Source organism: Miscanthus floridulus, chromosome 8 (assembly GCF_019320115.1).
Source record: "Miscanthus floridulus cultivar M001 chromosome 8, ASM1932011v1, whole genome shotgun sequence".
Taxonomy (NCBI): Eukaryota; Viridiplantae; Streptophyta; class Magnoliopsida; order Poales; family Poaceae; genus Miscanthus; species Miscanthus floridulus.
Window position 1 is genome coordinate 185,150,140 of NC_089587.1, and position 19,236 is coordinate 185,169,375.

The 19,236-nt window shown below is 47.0% G+C and overlaps 2 protein-coding genes across 2 annotated transcripts; one reads left to right on the forward strand and one right to left on the reverse strand.

The window, feature by feature from the left end:
• The first annotated feature begins 1,329 nt into the window (after positions 1–1,329).
• LOC136474272 (phosphoenolpyruvate carboxylase kinase 2-like) lies at positions 1,330–2,785 on the forward strand. The gene is made up of 2 exons (XM_066471859.1): positions 1,330–2,243; positions 2,345–2,785. The coding sequence occupies exons 1-2, from the start codon at positions 1,379–1,381 to the stop codon at positions 2,398–2,400; spliced, it is 921 nt and encodes a 306-aa protein (XP_066327956.1). The 5' UTR covers positions 1,330–1,378; the 3' UTR covers positions 2,401–2,785.
• A 4,791-nt stretch (positions 2,786–7,576) lies between these two features.
• Positions 7,577–12,569, reverse strand: LOC136477724 (adenosine kinase 2-like). Its single transcript, XM_066475972.1, has 13 exons — positions 12,410–12,569; positions 11,890–11,943; positions 11,671–11,717; positions 11,534–11,565; positions 11,070–11,171; positions 10,898–10,965; positions 10,142–10,218; positions 9,575–9,672; positions 9,433–9,503; positions 9,100–9,166; positions 8,891–9,013; positions 8,392–8,452; positions 7,577–7,943 (listed from the first exon to the last, which is right to left on the reverse strand). Exons 1-13 carry the CDS (start codon positions 12,493–12,495, stop codon positions 7,801–7,803), a joined length of 1,029 nt encoding a protein of 342 aa, XP_066332069.1. The 5' UTR covers positions 12,496–12,569; the 3' UTR covers positions 7,577–7,800.
• Between the last annotated feature and the right edge of the window lie 6,667 nt (positions 12,570–19,236).

Genomic DNA, 19,236 nt, shown 5'->3' on the forward strand with positions numbered 1-19,236 from the left:
ATATCGAATGTTTGATACATGTATGGAGTATTAAATATAGATTAAAAAATAATTAATTGCACAGTTTATGACTTAATTAGTCCATAATTTGACAATAAAGTGCTACAGTATACATGTGCTAATGACAGATTAATTAGGTTTAATAAATTCATCTTGTAGTTTACTGATGGATTCTGTAATTTATTTTTTTATTAGTCAGCCAGTTCGCTTGTTGGTTTCAGCCGGGGCTTATCAGCCAGCCAATAGTGTTTTCCTCTCACAATAAACCACCATCAGCCCCCGCCTATCAGCCCAGAAACCAACCAGCGAACAGGCTTAATATCCGAACACTCCATACAACACCTCATGTAACATTCAATGTGACACCTCAAAATTTACGGTCTGGATCTAAACATGGCCTTAAACCACCTCAGACCAACCAAAGCTTACCATCCCCCCCCTAGCACCCAACACAAAGCAAACACTCTTGAGCATAGTCCCGATTATACCCCGTTTCAGAATATGCTCTTCTCTTGCACCTCCATTTTTCTTTTATGAGACCAGATCCTTCTCCACCGGTAACTCTAGTAGTACTCGCCTTGTTCGATTGGCTAATAAGCTATTACTGAAAGTATTGTTGGATGATTTGTTGTGAGAGAAAAATAATGTTCGTTGACTGAAAAAGTACGACTTATAAGCCAAGTGAACGGGACAACTGTTTATAAGTATCTTTTTCTCTCTTTGTAAAATGAATGTGGAGTCAAGAGAAGTCATAATTTGTGGCTTCTTCGGTTCTGACTCCTCAGGTAATATAATGCAGATGCGGAGATGTAATAAGATTTTTTTTTGCTAGAATCTCTCTGTATATTTATTCTTTTTGGCCAATTTCTATGCTAAGTAAAATTGATGTTCTAAATAATTTATGATTAATTTTTGAGAGAAGAAAAATAATTTATGATTACTTAATTGTACTCATCGGTTTTCGAGCAGATATTTGGTATATTTTTACTCACCCTATTCAAGACCTATATGATTACTTCGATAAACTTATTCTGCATATCAAACCAGCCTATCTGACATATCAAGCATAATGAGGTGCTAATTAAAACACTCTTTGACATAGCTTTAAACGGTTTTTAATTTATTGCTATAATAGCTTCATCAACTTCAGATTTGTTTGAGGGGAGAAACCGAGAAAGAAGAGGGGCTCTTATGAAGAGTGCTCCGAGGACTGCTAACCGAGCCCGAGGGTATAACAGGAATGAGAGCAAAAGCGCGGTCCCGGTCCGGCCGGATCCGAATATTCCGCCTCGCCGTAGCTCCCACTCGTGTCTTTAAATACGCCACCGCCCCTCCTCCGATCGAGGTAACCCAAACAACAGAGAGAAATTACTGAAGTATGAGTGCGGAGCTGAAGAGGGACTACGAGATAGGCGCGGAGATCGGTCGCGGCCGCTTCGGGGTGGTCCACCGCTGCACGTCCCGCGCCACCGGCGAGGCCTTCGCCGTCAAGTCCGTGGACCGGTCGCAGCTGGCCGACGACCTCGACCGCGAGCTCGCGGAGCTGGAGCCGAAGCTGGCGCAGCTCGCCGGCGCGGGCAACCCCGGCGTGGTGCAGACGCACGCGGTGTACGAGGACGAGGCGTGGACCCACACCGTGATGGACCTGTGCACGGGCCCGGACCTGCTCGAGTGGTTGGGCCTCCGCCGCGGCGCGCCCGTGCCGGAGCCCCTGGCGGCCGCCATCGTGGCGCAGGTCGCGCAGGCGCTCGCGCTCTGCCACCGCCGCGGGGTCGCCCACCGCGACGTGAAGCCCGACAACATCCTCATCGCCGGGAACGACGGCGAGGACGAGGAGGAGGATGGCGGCGAGGCCGAGGCCGAGGCCGAGACGGCGCCGCTGGCGCCGCGCGTGCGGCTGGCGGACTTCGGGTCGGCGGCGTGGGTGGGCGCCGGTGGGCTCGGGCGCGCGGAGGGCCTGGTGGGGACGCCCCACTACGTGGCGCCCGAGGTGGTGGGCGGCGGCGAGTACGGCGCGAAGGCGGACGTGTGGAGCGCCGGCGTGGTGATGTACGCGCTGCTCTCCGGCGGCGTGCTCCCCTTCGGCGGCGAGAGCGCCGCGGAGGTGCTGGCGGCCGTGCTGCGGGGCAGCGTGCGGTTCCCGCCCAGGCTGTTCAGCGGGGTGTCGCCCGCGGCCAAGGACCTGATGAGGCGCATGATCTGCCGCGACGAGTGGAGGAGGTTCACCGCCGAGCAGGTCCTCGGTGAGTCTTCTGTTCCCCCACCCACAACCTGGCTCTCTTCTCCTCCCGTTTTAGCTTGATAGTACAGGTTTCTAACAAATCTGGCGTTCCTAATAATGCAGCTCACCCGTGGATCGTGAGCGGCGGAGGAGCCCGGGCAATGGAGCGGCCAACCTGAGGATGAGGAGGGTGGAGGGCATACCATACCAAACCAGCAGAGCAGACCATGGCGGGCGGACGTGTATTGCCGTAGAGACACGGCAAGGAATCCCGACGTTATGTATAAGGTTTTGTACTGTGCACCGTATGTACGTACGGACCAGAGAAGGAGAAGCTATACGTACGTTGTAGTGTACGGTATGTAGCTGCTGCCGGCGGCAGAGTAGCATGCTCGCGGTGTAGTCGCAGCAGAGCAGATCGATCGGCAAAGAAGCTTTGCAGGCTTCTTTCTGGTTTTCCTTACAGAGCACCCTTTTTGGATGTGCTTGGTAGCTGGATGTATATACACTGACCGTCTTGTACAAATGGAGTGGAGTTGAATAAAATCCTGCGTTTGTACTTCATTTGCATCTTTTTATTACGTTCATGCGTTTCTGATACTACAAGGTGTGGAAAAACATTTCAGTTCATCAGGGAACACCCCCGCTCCACGTACTTCGAGCTGGAGCAATATTATGTTCAGGCTTGAGGGTGTACTATTAGAAAGGTTCTAGAAACGGACAGCGCGTCACGACACAGGTATGAGCTGTGCTCTTACGTAGTAGGAGTAGAGCGGCGACCCGGTAGTCTACTATTCAATCATCCAAAACCAGCCAAAAGCTACTGTTCACCGGACCATCACACTAACCAGCCACTTTCTATCAACTCGCCCTGCTACCTCTATAATTCGGGGGCTGGCTCAGTTTTTTTTTTGACACTGTCAATTTTCCAAATGTTCAAATTCCTTTTTTCTTCCATGACTGACTGATGGAAAGTTTCCATAAGCAGGCAATTTCATCATTTCATGGCCTTTTTCCTGTTCGTTCCGGCTCCACGACCTACCTTTTTCACCGTCCCCTGGGCCTCCTCCCCTCCCTCCGCTTGCTTCAGCGAGAAGGAGTACTACTACTTACGTTCGGCGGATCGAGCGCGTGCGACCTGTCAGCGTATCACGTTTTGCGTGCGCGCGGACTCGTCACGTCCGGTCCGGCCGTACGAACAAGACCGACTACACGGGGCGCTGGGCGCTGGCATATTCGGCGGTTTATTCCTTGTCCTCCCCCGTCCGAATCCATCGCTTTCCCCGTGCTCGTTTTGCTTGGTTGGCAAGGAAAAAATTCGATGCCGAGCGCAAGGGCCAAGGCCGCGGGGCTGGGGAGGAATCTCGTTGCGCGACGCGTCCGTCGGGGGCACGCGAAGACGGGCAGATCCATCAAAGGGGACGTGGCACGGCTCGGTTCCTTGGACGGCGCCTCTCGTCCGCGTCGCCGTACTACGAGGGCACGCTCTGTGCAGCTGTGCCCTTGCGTCCGCGATCGGCTTCCACTTGGATGGAACATGTCGAGCACTCAACCCGTCCACCCGTCCTCAATCAATTAAGTAATTATTAAAAAATGGAGCAGCAGTTTTGGGGAGTGTCAGGTCAAACCGGGAGCAGCGAATCATCATCCTGTTCGGTAGGCCGTATCGTATCGTGGATTATTTACTGCTGGCTGGTTTGGTGTGAGAGAAAAACACTGTTCCCGGCTGGAAATTTACGATCGTTTACGAGCAAGCGAACAGGCTGCATGATGAATGATGCATGCAGCGCTATCGGTCGGGTGTCGAGAGACGCTATACCACTATCAGTCGGGGTTAGCCATCATCCTCGTGGATAAGGATGGCAACGGGATGTACCGTGGTATAGTCGGAACGTTTTCTTTCTCGCTACAGAGAATTCATTCCGTCCCTGTTAAGTGTCTCGGGTATAGATTCTTGCTTATTCCCGTACCCGTCGGGCATCAGTCGAGTAACAGATATCCGACGGGTACTGCATACCCGATAATCAAGGACACTTAGGGTCGCAGCTTTGCAATCAGAGACGTTTCTTCTTCACCCGGGTATAAGTGTCGGAGTCTCGGAGATGCCGAGGAGAAGAAGTAAGGTTGCGAGGAGGACGAGCAAAGGTGGCAGAGAGACCGAACTGAGGAAGCTAGGGGCACGAGCGCTCGTGAGGCAGGTGTGCTTATGCTGCTGGCGGAGATGGTGAGGAAAAATTGAACTAGAGTTCCTAGAATACACAAACTATATATATGCAGCCTATTCGTTTGGCTGTGGCTTGTCGTAAACGATCGTAAATTTTCAGTCGGAACAGTATTTTTCTCTCACACAAACCAGCCGGCAGTACTTCTTCATGAACCAGCAATAATATGAATCAGCCAACCGAACAGGCTGATGATTGTTCAGATTTGGATCAAAATATCTATGTTGAGCTTCTTTGGGCATAATACTCGCATGACAAACTATATCTATGTTGAGCTTCTTGCCCATTTAGATGTCCACAGATAAAGATATGATCCCATCCCTATTTCTTAATGGATCAAATACCCAGGGCGGCGGTTGCCATCTTTACTCGTCGATCGATCTAATAACAGCTCGGCAGCTTCACGGCGAAGCCTGTGATCGACATGATTAACCTTGAATGAGTCCCTTCCTGAATGGACGCTATCGTAGTGTGGAGTGAGATGGAGACCACTGACAAAGCATTATCAGAAAAGTGACGTGCGAGACTGCGCGCCGCGACGATAGGGAAGGTGGTATTGCTCTACGACTACGAACACGTACTGCGAGCCGCTGTTTCTGATAAGCTGATAAGAGAGCCATGGCAATTCCAGATTCGAATTCGAAAGATTCCTGGTGATGGTTTCAAGCGGATGCATGCGGGTGGCCCGCAGTCCCGCAGAGGTAAAGTGACAGACTGACAGAAAGAGCGAGCGGGAACGCACAACGTGCAAGCCCGCGCGGCCCACCGGCGGCCGGCACGTGGTGCTGTCGGCTTGTCGCCGAGGTGGTGGGGCAAGTGTCTAGTGCGCCGGACGAGCTACCTGTAGTCCTGTACTGTACGGTGCCTGCGTGACGGTCGCTTTCTGTTCGGCGCTTTCCGGTAGGTTGTCGACTGTCTTCCGATCCTTTGCCTTTCATTTCAGCGGCTCCTTATCAGCTTCTTATCCATCCCCCAACACGAATGGTGGTGACCTTTTTTTTTTTTTAGGTAAGGTCCAGTTTAGTTCCCTCTCAAAATGCTAAATTTTTCAAGATTCTCCGTCACATCGAATCTTTGGACGCATGCATGAAGTATTAAATATAAATAAAAAATAAAACTAATTACACAGTTTAGACGAAATCCACGAGACGAATCTTTTAAGCCTAATTAGACTATGATTGGACACTAATTACCAAATAACAACGAAAATGCTACAGTATCATTTTGCCAAAAATTTGACATCTAAACATGCCCTAAATGTAAAATGGCCACTACGGTTTCCATGCCACTGGATCGGATGGTTCTCTCTGGAGTAGGAAATCTGGAGCGTAGTAGTGTCGCCGTCGGTGCTGTACTGCTGTGCGTGGTGCATAGCAGCATAGGGGCCACTAGCCAGGTGGACCAGCACTATCCGCTGTCCTGATCCAGCATGGGCGCATGACGTGTGAACTTGAAACAAGAGGAAGATCCAGCCTGTTTGGTTGGCTGGTTCGTTTCGTTGTTGGTTTGTGAAGAAATACTGCTGGCTGGTTTGTGTGAGAGAAAAATACTGTTCCGACTAAAAATTTACGATCGTTTACGACAAACCACAGCCAAACGAACAGACCTACACGAACTTGGAACAAGAGCATGGGTGCAGCATGATGTGAGGTTGAAACAAGAGGAAGATCCAAATCGTTATACACGTAGTTGGATGGTTGAAGTGAGTGAGGAAGTGGAACTCAAACTGCTTCGCGAATCGCGATGGCGATCGTATAACGAGTTTGTTTGTCTGTGCGTCTGGCCGGCCGTCCTTCCTTCCACCCATAACCACGTGTGTGGCGAGTTTGGGATGGACCAATGGACCATTTGGTTCGATTCGCCAATCGCCATTGCCGTGGTGGAATGCAACCACACTACTATTTCTCGCTTAAGGCTCAGTTTAGATCTGAAAAATTTGGCAAAATGAGTACGTTTTCGTTGTTATTTGGCAATTAGTGTCCAATCATAGTCTAATTAGGTTTAAAAGATTCGTCTCGTGGATTTCGTCTAAACTGTGTAATTAGTTTTATTTTTTATTTATATTTAATGTTTCATGCATGCGTTTTCGTATTCAATGTGACGGGGAATCTCGAAAAATTTAGTGTTTTGGGAGGGAACTAAACATGGCCTAAATTGCAGCTGTGCGTACAAATCTCAGCGAATAATGCTAGCTAGGTCAGACCAGAACAGAAAGCAAGTTCGGTGCCTGCACCTCAGGTAACTACGGTTCGCTCTTGACACGATCAGCCACGTTCGTTGGAAATTGGGCGCAGTGCTTCTCCTGATCAGTTCTCATTCACACATTCCCTATCACCTCTGCAAAACCCTTCTTTCGTGTAACAACCTGAGCGCCAAGCAGACGAGCAACTTTTGACGTGTGATCGATGTGACGGCTAATTTTGTTAAAAAAAATGTGACGGCTATTGCGTTGCTGGCCAACAATTTCACCAGCCTACAACGGAAAATAAGTTAGGTTAAAGTAGCATTCCGCAGGTTGTTGTCATCGGTGAAGCATTGCTAACGTTCCTCGTCGCTGTCACTTTGGCAAACACGATCGTCGTTCCTTGTGATTATCGACGGACGGGCGGTGATGCTTTTGTACACGAGATTTTGTACTAACATTAACCAGGGACGATCAGGTGCAACTCCCGCCCAGGAAAGTAGCGGACTGCCAAATCGATCGGGTACACTGAGCTGTGAACTTACACCAAAGGCAGCTGCAGGCCCAGAAATGATGCATTGCTCGTGACTCTTCGCTACTCAATGGCACAGTTTCCTTTTGCACGATATAATTCTTGCAAACAAACTACAAGCCCAATAATGTATATCTTTTTTAATAAGCACAAGGCCAATAATATTCAATGGCACACAGAGCTCTCATTTATGAAAAAGAAACAATTTTGGTAATTGGATTGCTCGATGACTGCAAGTCTGCAACACAACAGTTCAGAGGTAAACAGCCAAGTCGTTTTCAAAGATGGGCCTTCTACTTAGGCAAGGCTGGTGTTACCTTGCTGGCCTGCTAGAAACTAAAAGATCTTCTACTTAGGCCAAGGCTGGTGCGTCCTTGCTAGCCTGATGATAGTAACAAAGCAAAATGCGATCAAGAGCATTGCAAGCACCAGCGAAGCAACAGACTATGGTGGCAAATCATGCCTTATACAGCGTCAAAGGCGACGTTCACAGTTGCAGAACAAATATCACGGCAAAAATATTGGCCGGATCGGAAGAAAAAAGCCTCGGGAGAATACAGGGTGTGTACACACCGAACCACGCAGTGGTTAAGAATAAGTGTGCCTATAACAGTCCCTCTCATAACGTGCCTCGGTTTTTGCACTAGTTGAAGTCAGGCTTCTCCGGGTAAGTACAGCCCGGGCGCTGGATGATAACATTTGCGGCATAGCAACCAGCCCTCACGCTGTCTTCAATGCTCTTGCCCTGAACCAACTGTGAGAGGAAGCCTCCAACGAAAGCATCGCCTAGGAGCAAGGAGGATTGGTTATCAGGAACAGAAAATAAAATGTCGAGAAGCCTTAGTTCAAATCCATTTGCTGGTCATTTTCAATTTTAAGTTGCAGTACTAGTGTTGTAGAAGGCTTGTACCACACATATTTTCCCCATTTATTGCAGGTTACCAGAAGATACTGAGTCACACATGACAATTGAGTATATGGACTATGGAGTATTTGAAATTAATTAGTCACAGAGAATACAAAAGAAGAGAGACGAGTTGATTGCAAGCATGGGGGAGAAGCATATCCTACGGCCTACATTCAGTTTTCATAAAATGCCTTAATAGTTAACATTGTTTGGAAGATTTTTTAGAGAACACAACAATTAGCATTTGAGAAAAAAAGTCAGAAATAGAGAAACTCTTTTGAACCAAGAACGTAAATTACTAACTCTTAACACTAAAGAAATATGTACCTGCGCCGTTGGTGTCAACAAGCTTCTCCTTGGGCAATAGGATCACAGGGAACGTTTTCACCTATTATCAACATAATAGTTAGTACACCATACTCAACAGCTTGTACAAAAACACTTAAGATGGCAGATTCAATTCTTCATTGAAAGATAAAAGAAAAAACTACAGATGCAAAATCCTTGGGGAAGCAAACAACCACTGTGCAATCAACTTAGTTTCCAAAAGGGCATCAAAGATCCCAAGCGGAACCATAAGAGCAAGGACATGTTTGTTACAGAAAGGGGGTGGAAAAAGATTGTAAGCAAACATGTACAGAAGGAATTTATCCTTGTTTTGTTGCATGTCCAACAGGCAAAAGCATGTATATTTGACAAAAAAAAAAAATGATCAAAAAAATAAATATTTGATTGAAACTAGCTTTGTCAAGTTGTCACTTAACGACTAAAATAGTACATATGTCATATTATAAAAGTTTAGCATCAAACTGATAAAAGCATATACCTTCCCGTCCTCAGCGACAACCACTGGATCAGCACCTTGAGTAATCACAGCAATCCTCTTTTGCTTGCCTGAAGCCAAAGGAAGTTGAGAGATCTTCAAAGCAATCTCCTCAATATTCTCAGTCTACAATTTATCACAGGTAATTAATCAGCAACACAATCATCAAAGGCAAATATTACAGGAGTATAGAAGACTTAATCCATAATCACCTCCCATCCTCGGACTTTGGCGAAGATCTTTGCCTCAGTTTCATTGCCAAAGATGTAGTCAGCATACCTATATTGGTAATAAGTAGCAACCATATATTCAAAAAAAGATTTAGAATCCATAAAATGCATGGACAGCAAAGCACATCAGTAGGCCCTTCATGTTTACAACAGAATTAATTATGTCTGGAAGATTAGCATGTTGAATACATAGGAAAATGTCTTGACTAGGATAGGCATTGCTTTCTGGTTTTTCACTGAGTTGCTATATGCAGCCTTGAATAGTTGAATGAAGTTCAAAACACTGAGCATCGTGTTACAGAATATAAGACTTACGGGAGGACCTTCTCTTGGGCATCACAGAAAAACTCACAGATGAAGGGAGCAGAGAGGTTCATCAGGAACACCTAAAAGTAGCATGGTCAATCAAACTAAAACAACAACTTCAAAGGGCACTTTCATATTAATATGAATTTACCTTGTTGTTTGCTGCAGCATGCTCAGCAACTAGCTGGATAGAATCAGGTGACACCGTAAGGAAAAATCCAGCAATGTAGATATATTTTGCCTTCTCAACTGTCATCAAGAATATTATATTTGTCAGGTAAAGAAAACTAGTACATCTTAAGATAAATAGAGATCAAATAAAGGTGATCAATCAGTCAAGGACAACACCACATTCAATGCTAAATTTTTTGCTAACCACAAAACAACTCTCTTCATGCAGATTATTTTCACCCAACAAAAAATGTAACGATTCATTTCTGTGATGCAACTTAAAAATAGAGTACAAACCTACCGTATTCTCCACGTAAACAGATAAAAGTAAACTAGCTGTGCCATTTGCTAGAGTACTCCGAAACATGTGAAACCTACTGTTGATCAACTGATATTTTGTGATCACTAAAGTAGTGCGTGTTTTTCTGAAAGTTCGCACAGTATTGAGCAACTTTAGAACTTCAAACTAAACATACATAAATCCTCCCAACAAACTAAAGAAATGGTTTTACCAAAAACAAAACAAGTGCTCAAAATATAATTATACCTAGTGCCCAGTTCTCTGGTTTCTTTAGATGTTCAGATTTGTAACAGTTTGCTGCCGACAGATTTGCAATCAATGACCTGATTACATAAGGAAATAACTGATTATTGCAGAAGAAATTGCTGGCAATCAAAATTTTTGTGAAATGGAATGATACAAAAAAAACCTTGAATTCATTGACACAACAGATGATACTAGGATAAAATTTGATCTAACAACTACAATCATTTAATATTCTAGTGTTCGGAAATGCTTTTGGGATAAAGTATGGAACAGAATGCAATACTTTCCTGAAAATTTACGCATTTGTGTATGGCATGGCAAGGAACAGCAAAAAGGCAAAAAAAAAAGGTACAATCCCTGATCTAACTTTGATGCAGTAAGTAGCGATAGAATGAAGGGACAACAACACAGGAAGTAGTCAAATATGTTTACACCAACCTATATCAACTTGTTTAGCATGATCTTCAAAGATAGAGATTAGAGAATGCAATTACTGTGCCAAAGTTGTTACACAGAGAAAATTATAAACCTCAAACTACACATGCTAGTGATGATGCAATCAAAGACGATCCTTAGCAACTTGAGCACTGAGCTTCATCAGAGGGTAAAAGAGCATATAGATTATAGAATGACATGAAAATACATTATCATAATCATGCAATAGTCCTATTTAATAGTCACTAAACGGTGAACGCAATGCCAAGACAACACCAACGGCAGAAGTTATGCAACAAAAGTGGTATTTAGACAACAAACCTTTCACCACCAACAACACATACAGCACATGTGCCAGTAGGAGCAGTCTCATCCTCGTAGTAATGAGCCTGAGTGAGTATGCGACAACATCAAGGCCACATTAGTCAATTAACCAATAAATTGGAACATTACTGTCTAAAGTAGCATGAAGAAGATGAGATTAAAAACTAACAGTAACTCCTGCAGCTTGGGCATTTTTCTTCATCTCCTCACCAAACTTGTCCTTTCCGATGCATCCCATGTAACTTGTTGCACCAGGAGTTTGAAGCATCCACTGAAAACAATGACATGCCATCAATAAACTGATGTAACTACAGTTTTTGGTTGTTCACATTTTAGTAGATTCTATAAATGCCCATTTGGACGACGTAGTTTTAGAAAACTGAGGCATCATGAAACTGTGGTTTTATAATCCAAAGACATACAAAAACCTTGGTTTAGAAAAAAGAGGTCAAGAGAGGAGTTTCTAAAACTCCAAAAGGACTATGGTTTTGACAAAACTATGGTTTTAGAAACACAAGGCTTGTTGTATCCAAACACCCAGAAGCTTCTGAAAATCAGAGTATTTTGCATAACCACAGTATTTATCTGATACTCCAGAAATACTTTGTCTCCAAACGAGGATTAAGAGCTTACTTGGGCAACCCTGATAGAGTTCTGGGTGGCTCCTGTGATAAGAATAAAAAGAATGGAGATACAAACCACTAGAGTCACCAAAGTTGTAACAATTTATGGACAACAATACTGCATATACATGTTATAAGAAACATTACCTCCAGCAATATATTCAACGTTGCTCTTGCTAGCCAACTCATCATACCTATCAAAAACCCACCCTATTATTAGATAAACAGCATACAACAGGACACAGTATTAGAATGCAAATATGTCTCTCAGTAAAGTTAAACAGACAATAACTCCAAGTTCAGCAACAAAAATATACATAAAAAAATGATGACATATAAAGAAGCATCAGTGATACATATACTTACATAGGCAAGTGCTTCTCCTCGGCGAGAATGGCATTGTTCAGCTTGATATCATACCTAAAACAGGGATGAGAGAAGTGTCAGTATCATGTTACAATTACAACACCCAACTAATAAGCAGAGTAATAATAATCAAACATCATGGCATTGAGATCACCAACTGTAGACCCCTCAAAATTTGGAGATCTCAGATCTCGAATGACAAAGCATAAATTGGACACGAAACAGTGATAGCTAGCATCAATGAATTGCAGCGCGGCGACAACGCCTGCGGATCGCTATGGTGTTTCATCAATTAAACAATTTCGGATCAGTGTCCGGTACTCCGGAATCCCATGCAGATTTCTGCCTTTCGCTGCACGTGCATGCATCTAAGATTACGCCGCAAAACGGTATCGTTTCCGTCGCGGATCTGATGAGACTACGCCGCAAAACCACCGAAAGCAACCAAACCACTACGACTAGGAGTAGCTAAATTCCTATAAACAGATCAGACAGAGAGAGAGGGGAGACGACCGCTTACTTTGCCAGGAAGGCGTCGTCGACGACGGCGGAGATGTCGAGGAGGGGGTTGCCCATCCCCAGGAGCACGCCCTCGGTCGCCGCCATTTCCTCTCTTCCCCTGCACACGAACGAAGCGGCGGCGCTGGTGACTGAGATTTGAGGCTTGGGGGGGGGGGGGGGGGGGTTGTTTGTCTAATATGTTATTTCGTCTACTTTTATCTCTAACGGTGTCAACTATGCTAAAAAATGTCTAAACTATCCTTAGATCTGAATGTATGCGATCTTTTAATCTTGGTCGCAGATACAGAGAGGAACGACACTATGCTAAAAAATGTCTAAACTATCCTTAGATCTGAATGTATGCGATCTTTTAATCTTGGTCGCAGATACAGAGAGGAACGATGCAGGTTCATTGCCAGTATAAGTGTATTTCTAAAGTATTTTCGAATTTATTTTTCTAAAGAAAAATGGTTGTATAAGGTGTAAGCATGACTTCACGGTGAGGTCATCAAGCTAGTAAGGCAGAGTTGGCGTTGTCGCAGAAGCCAGCGAGGACGACAAGCCGCGTAGAGCTGCGCCACCCCGTCCCGAGCCACCGACACCGCCGCGGTAGAGTTCGACACGCTCATGGACGTCCAGTTCGGCGACCTAACGGGAACCACGTCGGCCCCGATCTCGGCTCCATGGTTTCCGCCGCCTCCGCCAACCTTGGGGACGACACCACCGGTGGCGTCGACCTCACCTGCGAGAGGACCCTCAACGCCTGGATCGACTACTGTCCCTTCGGTTCCGGCGGCAGGAAAGGCGGCGTCTTGGAGGTGTTCGTGTCCTACGTGCCCAAGCGCCTTCCCAGGCCCGTGTTGTCCGCGCCGCTCGACCTCGGGGAGCACGTCAAGGACGTCGCGTTCGTCGGATTATCCGCCTCCACGCAGGGGAGCACGGAGATGCACGCCATCGAGCGGTGGAGCTTCTCCACTACGTCGCCTTCGCCATCCCCGCGTGCGGCACCCGTCGCGGCGCCGCCCAACTCTACCCCATCACTCCCGCCTCTCGTCGCCAACCCGGTGCACTGTCGCCGTTGCTCCCAAGAGTGACGACGACAGCGCCGTCGCCACTAGCTTCCTCAACGGGTGCCGCCGCGCGCGGCTGGCTCGAACGCGTGGACGCCACGAGTGGCCCGCCCTGCCCCGCGGTCGCACGGGCCGTCCCTGGCGGCGGCGTCGTGGCCGCCGCAGCGTGCGCCCTGCCCCACGCCGCGAACGCGCGGACGTTACAAGCGCCCCGCCCTGCCCCGCGGCCGCCGCCGCGTGCGCCCTGCCTCACACCGCGAACGCGCGGACGCCATGAGCGCCCGTGCTGCCCCGCAGCCGCACGGGCGTCGCCATGAGCGCCCCGCCCTGCCCCGCTGCCTTCCTAGGTGCCGGCGTCGCGACTGCCGCTACGTGCGCCCTGCCCTACGCCGCGGACGCGCGTGCTGTCCTCGACGCCAACAATGTGGGCGTCGCCGCGAGTTGCCCGCCCCACCCCCGTGCGGGCGAGCCCCGCCCCGGCCACCACGGGCGCGTGCGGGCGAGCTCTGCCCCGGCCACCGCGACGGCGCGCGGGCGAGCTCCGCCCCCCGGCAACTGCGACAGTGCACGGACGAGCTCTCCTCGGCCGCGTTCTTGATGAGGAAGAAAGTGTCCGAGTCACTTACGGCTTGGCCCCACCGGATGGAGAGAAAGAAGTGGGAGGATAAGGTTGTGAGAGAATGGTATTTTAGATTTTGTGACCGTTTAGGCCCACATGTCATGGCTGTCGAACGATAAAAAAACCAGACGGAATATGGACGGAATGATGTGGATGACAAAAAAAAAAAAAAAAAAGTAATGTGTCATGATATTTGGGTGCGTTTAAACTTCTTGGTAGACCGTATGGCACATAAGTAAAAAACTGTTAGTTGTTGGGCTCGACCAAACCCCGGATGGCTCACCTGTCACCCTCCTCGTGTTCGGCGGGGGTTGGTGGACGTGCGGGCGTGTGGAACGGTAGAGACCCCTTGCCTCCTACTCGTACGCAGGGGTGATGCTACATGATTTCTATGACATGTGGGCACGTCCGCCTATATTGGTTGGTTTGGTGGGTGCGTTCTGCGTTGGGTGTACAGCACAGAGTTATGGGACGATGCGTGGGTCCTTTTCGCCCCACCAACCACATCGACACACAGAACTTGAGATCAGTCCTACCGCCCCGCTCGTCGCCCGCCATGCTCAGCTCCTCTCCGGTTTCGTTCTAAATCCGAACCGAGAAAAAAAAATATCAAACTAAATCAAATGAAATAAAAAAAATACAAGTTAAATATGCAGGGTATCATCGTACCGCCCCGCCCCGCCCAGCTCGCCCCGTCGCTCCTCCAAATCAGAATCGGATATCAAATCAAATGAAATCGTTCCAAATCCGAATCGAAAAAAGAAAATATCAAACCAAATAAAATGAAATCAGAAAAAATACAAGTCGGTGGCGGTGCTTGGCGGTGCCGAGGAGGCTGAGGTCTCCGCTCGATGCGAACAACGGCCTGTTGCTGCAGCTGAACTCGAACTCGACCTCACGCCGCCTGCGTGAGGGCTCTTGGATCACTAGGCTTGGGTCTAGTGTCACCGTAAAAATAATAAGAGCATGTTCAATAACAGTCTGATTTAGACTATAGAAATGGACTAACCATATGCACACAAAAAGAGGAGAGAGAAAGCTATGCTTGTGCTAGTTTCGTCGATCAGCTCGTCACACATGCCAAGACGCATTCTCTGTGCAGAGGTTAACTCTTCCCTTCCTATTCTTGCATATTGAATAAAAAATAATATTTAGACTATAGAAATGGACTAACCATTATAAATAGGCTCTAAACTTGTGTATCTGGCTTGCCTTATACACAAGTTTTTATTGGGCTTGCTCTAAAATCTGCTCTTGCACATGGCCCAATCCGGTCCCAAATCCGAGACCTGTGGGGCAAAAAAAAATACACCCCTGCAGGACTGAGGGAACCCGTGTAGTACTTAGCAGACAATTGCGCTTTGTCGCTATCAATGTGAAGTGGAACTATTCGGTATGTTTGGATGAAGGTGGAGACAGCTTCATATTTTCTATATAACTATATTTATAGATTTCTTTACCTAAGCCATAGCTCTCGAGTAGTTTGTACGTAAAAATTCGTGATTCTCGTGCAGCACGGCATGTATCTAAGACACTGAAAAGGGATGAAAAGGCTCACAGCTTTGCGGCCCAATCACAAAACTTGGGCCACACGAGAACAGTCGGGATATTGATTCCTTGGGCCTAATCGGCAGGTAGTTAACATGATCCTATCCACATCGTGGACCACGAACTAGCCCCAATGGTCCAACAAAATAGTAGCATGATCTAATTTTGATCACTTGGTCAGTGCGCAAGCTGCTATGGATTGTTTTTTTCTTCACGACCGTACCTAAAACTCTAACTCTTACCTGCACCCAGCGAAACTTTGGGCGTGTTTGGTTTGTGCCCTGTATGGATGAAAACGGGACAGGAAATTCCCGTACCGACCGACACCGTATACCGCATTAACCAGGAACGGGAACGGAATCAGTTAAGGGATTTTCCTGACTGTATTTACGGATCCCGTATTTGGGCAGGAAAATTCCCGTATTCCCGCGTCGGCCCACTGAATGTCTGAATCACTGATTGATGCAGCCCAGCCCACTCTCGTCCGCTGGTGGCCTGGCGCTACTCCCCCCCTCCCCCGTCCGTTCCAAAAAGGCAAAAACGGCGGTCAACCCTTGAACCCTATCCGCCCGTCCCGTGCGGCGCCGCCTGCTCGCCTCCACCTCTCTACGACTCTGCGCTGTCGCCCCCAGCCGGCCCCAGCCGCCGTCGCCCCCAGCCGGCCAGACTCCCGCAGGGCGCAGGCTGCAGACTCCAGAGTCCCAGGTTCTCCCGCAGGCTGCACGCCTGCACCGCTACAGATCCCTGGAGCCGGCGCCGTCTAGAGTTCTGCAGGCGCCAGGCGCGCGCCAGGCAGCCTCCTCCGGCCCCTACCGGCCGCCGCCCCCAGCCGGCCTAACCTCCGGCGGACCAATGACGCCGCCGACTGGGGGTCCTGCCGCCTCTTCTGCTGGCTCGTCAGGATCCAAGCGACGACTCATCGTGGAGCCGCCGCTACCCGTGGTGGTGCATAGCACCACGCTTCCTACTCCAACTCCAACCTCAGGTAGTTGTACTGCTAAATTATCCTGTATTATTCATGAAAGTGTCTGCTTATTATTTGTATTGCTAAAGGAAAAAGTCTAGATAACCCCTTCACCTATAACAAAGTGTCTAGTTAACACCCTGAACTATAAAACCATCTGTTTGACACCTTAAAGTTTTGAAAACCGGTTAAAATACACCTTGGGCTGGTTTTACAGAGTGGTTTGGCTTACGTGCACAGCCAGCCTGGCTCAGTCGGACACGGTGGCCTTTGGGCCTGGTTGTCAGGTGCTTGTGATGCATAAGAAAAGGAACGGAACCATCTGTCCCGTGCAGCCCCTCGACCGAATCGCTGCCGCTCCTCCTCGCTCTCTCCGCGCCTGCCCCTTCTCTCACTCGCGCACCGCGGAGGATGGGCAGATGATCGGCTGAAGCTTCTAGTGACGGCACACTTCCTGCAGTCCGATCAGGTGTGTCTTAGTCGTTGGCCATGTTGATGATTTGGTTTTCGCGATGGCAGATTGGATTCAGATGACTTTGGGGAAACTGGGGTTTTCTATTCTTGTTCATTAGGGCAACATTAAATGAAGTTGTGGTTTTAGCTGTTCTAGAAGTGTTAGTTGGTGTAACGCTGGGGATTAAGGATTACTTGGTGTTAGGTTTTTGTGCAATTGCATTGAACTGATTTATGCAGGTTTAGGTTTAGAGGTTATTATGGTTCTGTTTAAGCAGGATTGTTCAATGCTTTTTTTAAAATAATATTCAAAAGATTTCTTTTTTGCTTTCAGGATGGATTGGATTGCAATTATATTTCACTTTGGTGGGGCTTTTGTCAATGTCGATGGGCTTTTGTTGTATGCGGATGGAGGAACTGCTGAGTCACGGATTGAATTGGACAAGCTATCATTTTTTGAGATCAAGGGGCACTTAGCAGATCATTTTAGGTCACCAAGTACCATACGGATGTATTGGTTGAAGCCTGGAATGGAATTGGGGAATGGGCTCGTCTTGCTGGTAGATGATGCTTCATGTCATATCATGGCTAGTTATCATAGAGATGGTAGCATTATAGACATGTATGTCGAGGAGGTTGCTATGGAGCTAACTGCATATGGTGAAGACATCTGGGCTGGTGTTGATAATTTAGGAAATGATGAATCAGAGGCAAACCATCAAGCTATTTATGACACAGATGATGCAGGGATAATGGGAACTCGAGAGCAGGAAGACAAGGACTACAAATCCTTCATGGAATTCTACAAATCTCCTTCAAAATCAATAGAGGAAAAGGTTTCTATTGCACAAGATGAGGGTCAACAAGAAGACAACATTGGAGAAGGTGAAGAAGTAGCCAATTTATCTGATGATACATCAGATGAAGAATATAAGCAACATGTAGATGAAGATAGTTCTGCAGAGGATGAGGAAACAATTGAATTGAGGGAGTATGCAAAGGAGATTAAGAAGAACATTAGAGCAAAGAAACTAGGCATGCATGATAGTCAACCTACGAAAATTAGAGCTGAGGATTTGGTTGATGAAGTTCCTAACTTGGATGATCCAGGTAGTCCTTATCTTGATTCTAGTGATGATTACTCATATGAGGAAAATAGTGAAGGGGAAACTGAAAGGTGGAAGAGCATGGAAAATAAATATGACAGTAAAGCACCTATTCCTGTCTTCTCTCTTGGCATGGTTTTTAGATGCACTAGGCAGTTCAAAAAGGCTCTAGTCAAGTATGGTTTAAAGACACATAGACACCTCAGATTTTTGAAAGATGAAAAGGACAGGGTCAGAGCAGTTTGTACTTGGCCAGGTTGTAAGTGGTTGATATATGGGTCCATCACAAGCAGATCTGAATGGTGCAAGGTCGTAAGGTTTGATGATGTCCACTGCTACCCACCAAGGAGGGATAACAATCTTGTAACCTCCACATTAATAGCTAAGCACTATTACCAGGAGATCAAGGATAACCCCACCTGGAAGGTTGGTTTGATCAAGAATGTAGTCCAAAGGGACTTCCTTGCTGATGTATCTATTTCAAAGTGTAAGAGAGCCAAAGCAATATTACTTCAACAAGCACTAGATTCTATGAAGGGAGAATACAGTAGGATGCATGATTACCAATTGGAACTTCTTAGAAGCAACCCTGGCAGCACCATAGTTGTTTGTCTTGATCCAGATGTCGAGGACAAGAAAGTGTTTGAGAGGTTCTATGTATGTTTTGATGGATGCAAGAAGGGTTTTGGGGCAGGCTGTAGAAAGGTGATTGGCTTGGATGGTTGCTGGTTCAAAGGTGCTAACAATGGTAACTTACTCTGTGCAATTGGAAGAGATGCCAACAATCAAATATATCCAGTGGCATGGGCAGCAGTGCCAATAGAGAATTATGAAACTTGGTACTGGTTTATTGGTTTGCTGCAAAAAGACCTTAACATCAACAATGGAGGTGAGGGCTGGGTGTTCATATCTGACCAGCAAAAGGTATAAAATTGTTCTGAGCTGAATATTATTTTTAAGAAAAATGTTGTTAGCTGATTATTGTTTCTAAAAAAATAGTTAGCTGATTAGTAACCACTATTTAAATGTTACATGCAGGGATTATTGAAGGCAGTAAAGGAGTTGGTACCTAATGTAGAGCACAGA

Bases quoted from the DNA above. Each gene is read 5' to 3' on its own strand.
- LOC136474272 (XM_066471859.1), top strand. From the start codon at position 1,379: ATGAGTGCGGAGCTGAAGAGGGACTACGAGATAGGCGCGGAGATCGGT. The intron at 2,244-2,344 runs GTGAGTCTTCTG...CTAATAATGCAG, and splicing joins CACCGCCGAGCAGGTCCTCG to CTCACCCGTGGATCGTGAGC.
- LOC136477724 (XM_066475972.1), bottom strand. From the start codon at position 12,495: ATGGCGGCGACCGAGGGCGTGCTCCTGGGGATGGGCAACCCCCTCCTC. The intron at 10,966-11,069 runs GTTAGTTTTTAA...ATACTCACTCAG, and splicing joins CCCAAGCTGCAGGAGTTACT to GCTCATTACTACGAGGATGA. The intron at 9,504-9,574 runs GTAAATTCATAT...TGCTACTTTTAG, and splicing joins ATGCTGCAGCAAACAACAAG to GTGTTCCTGATGAACCTCTC.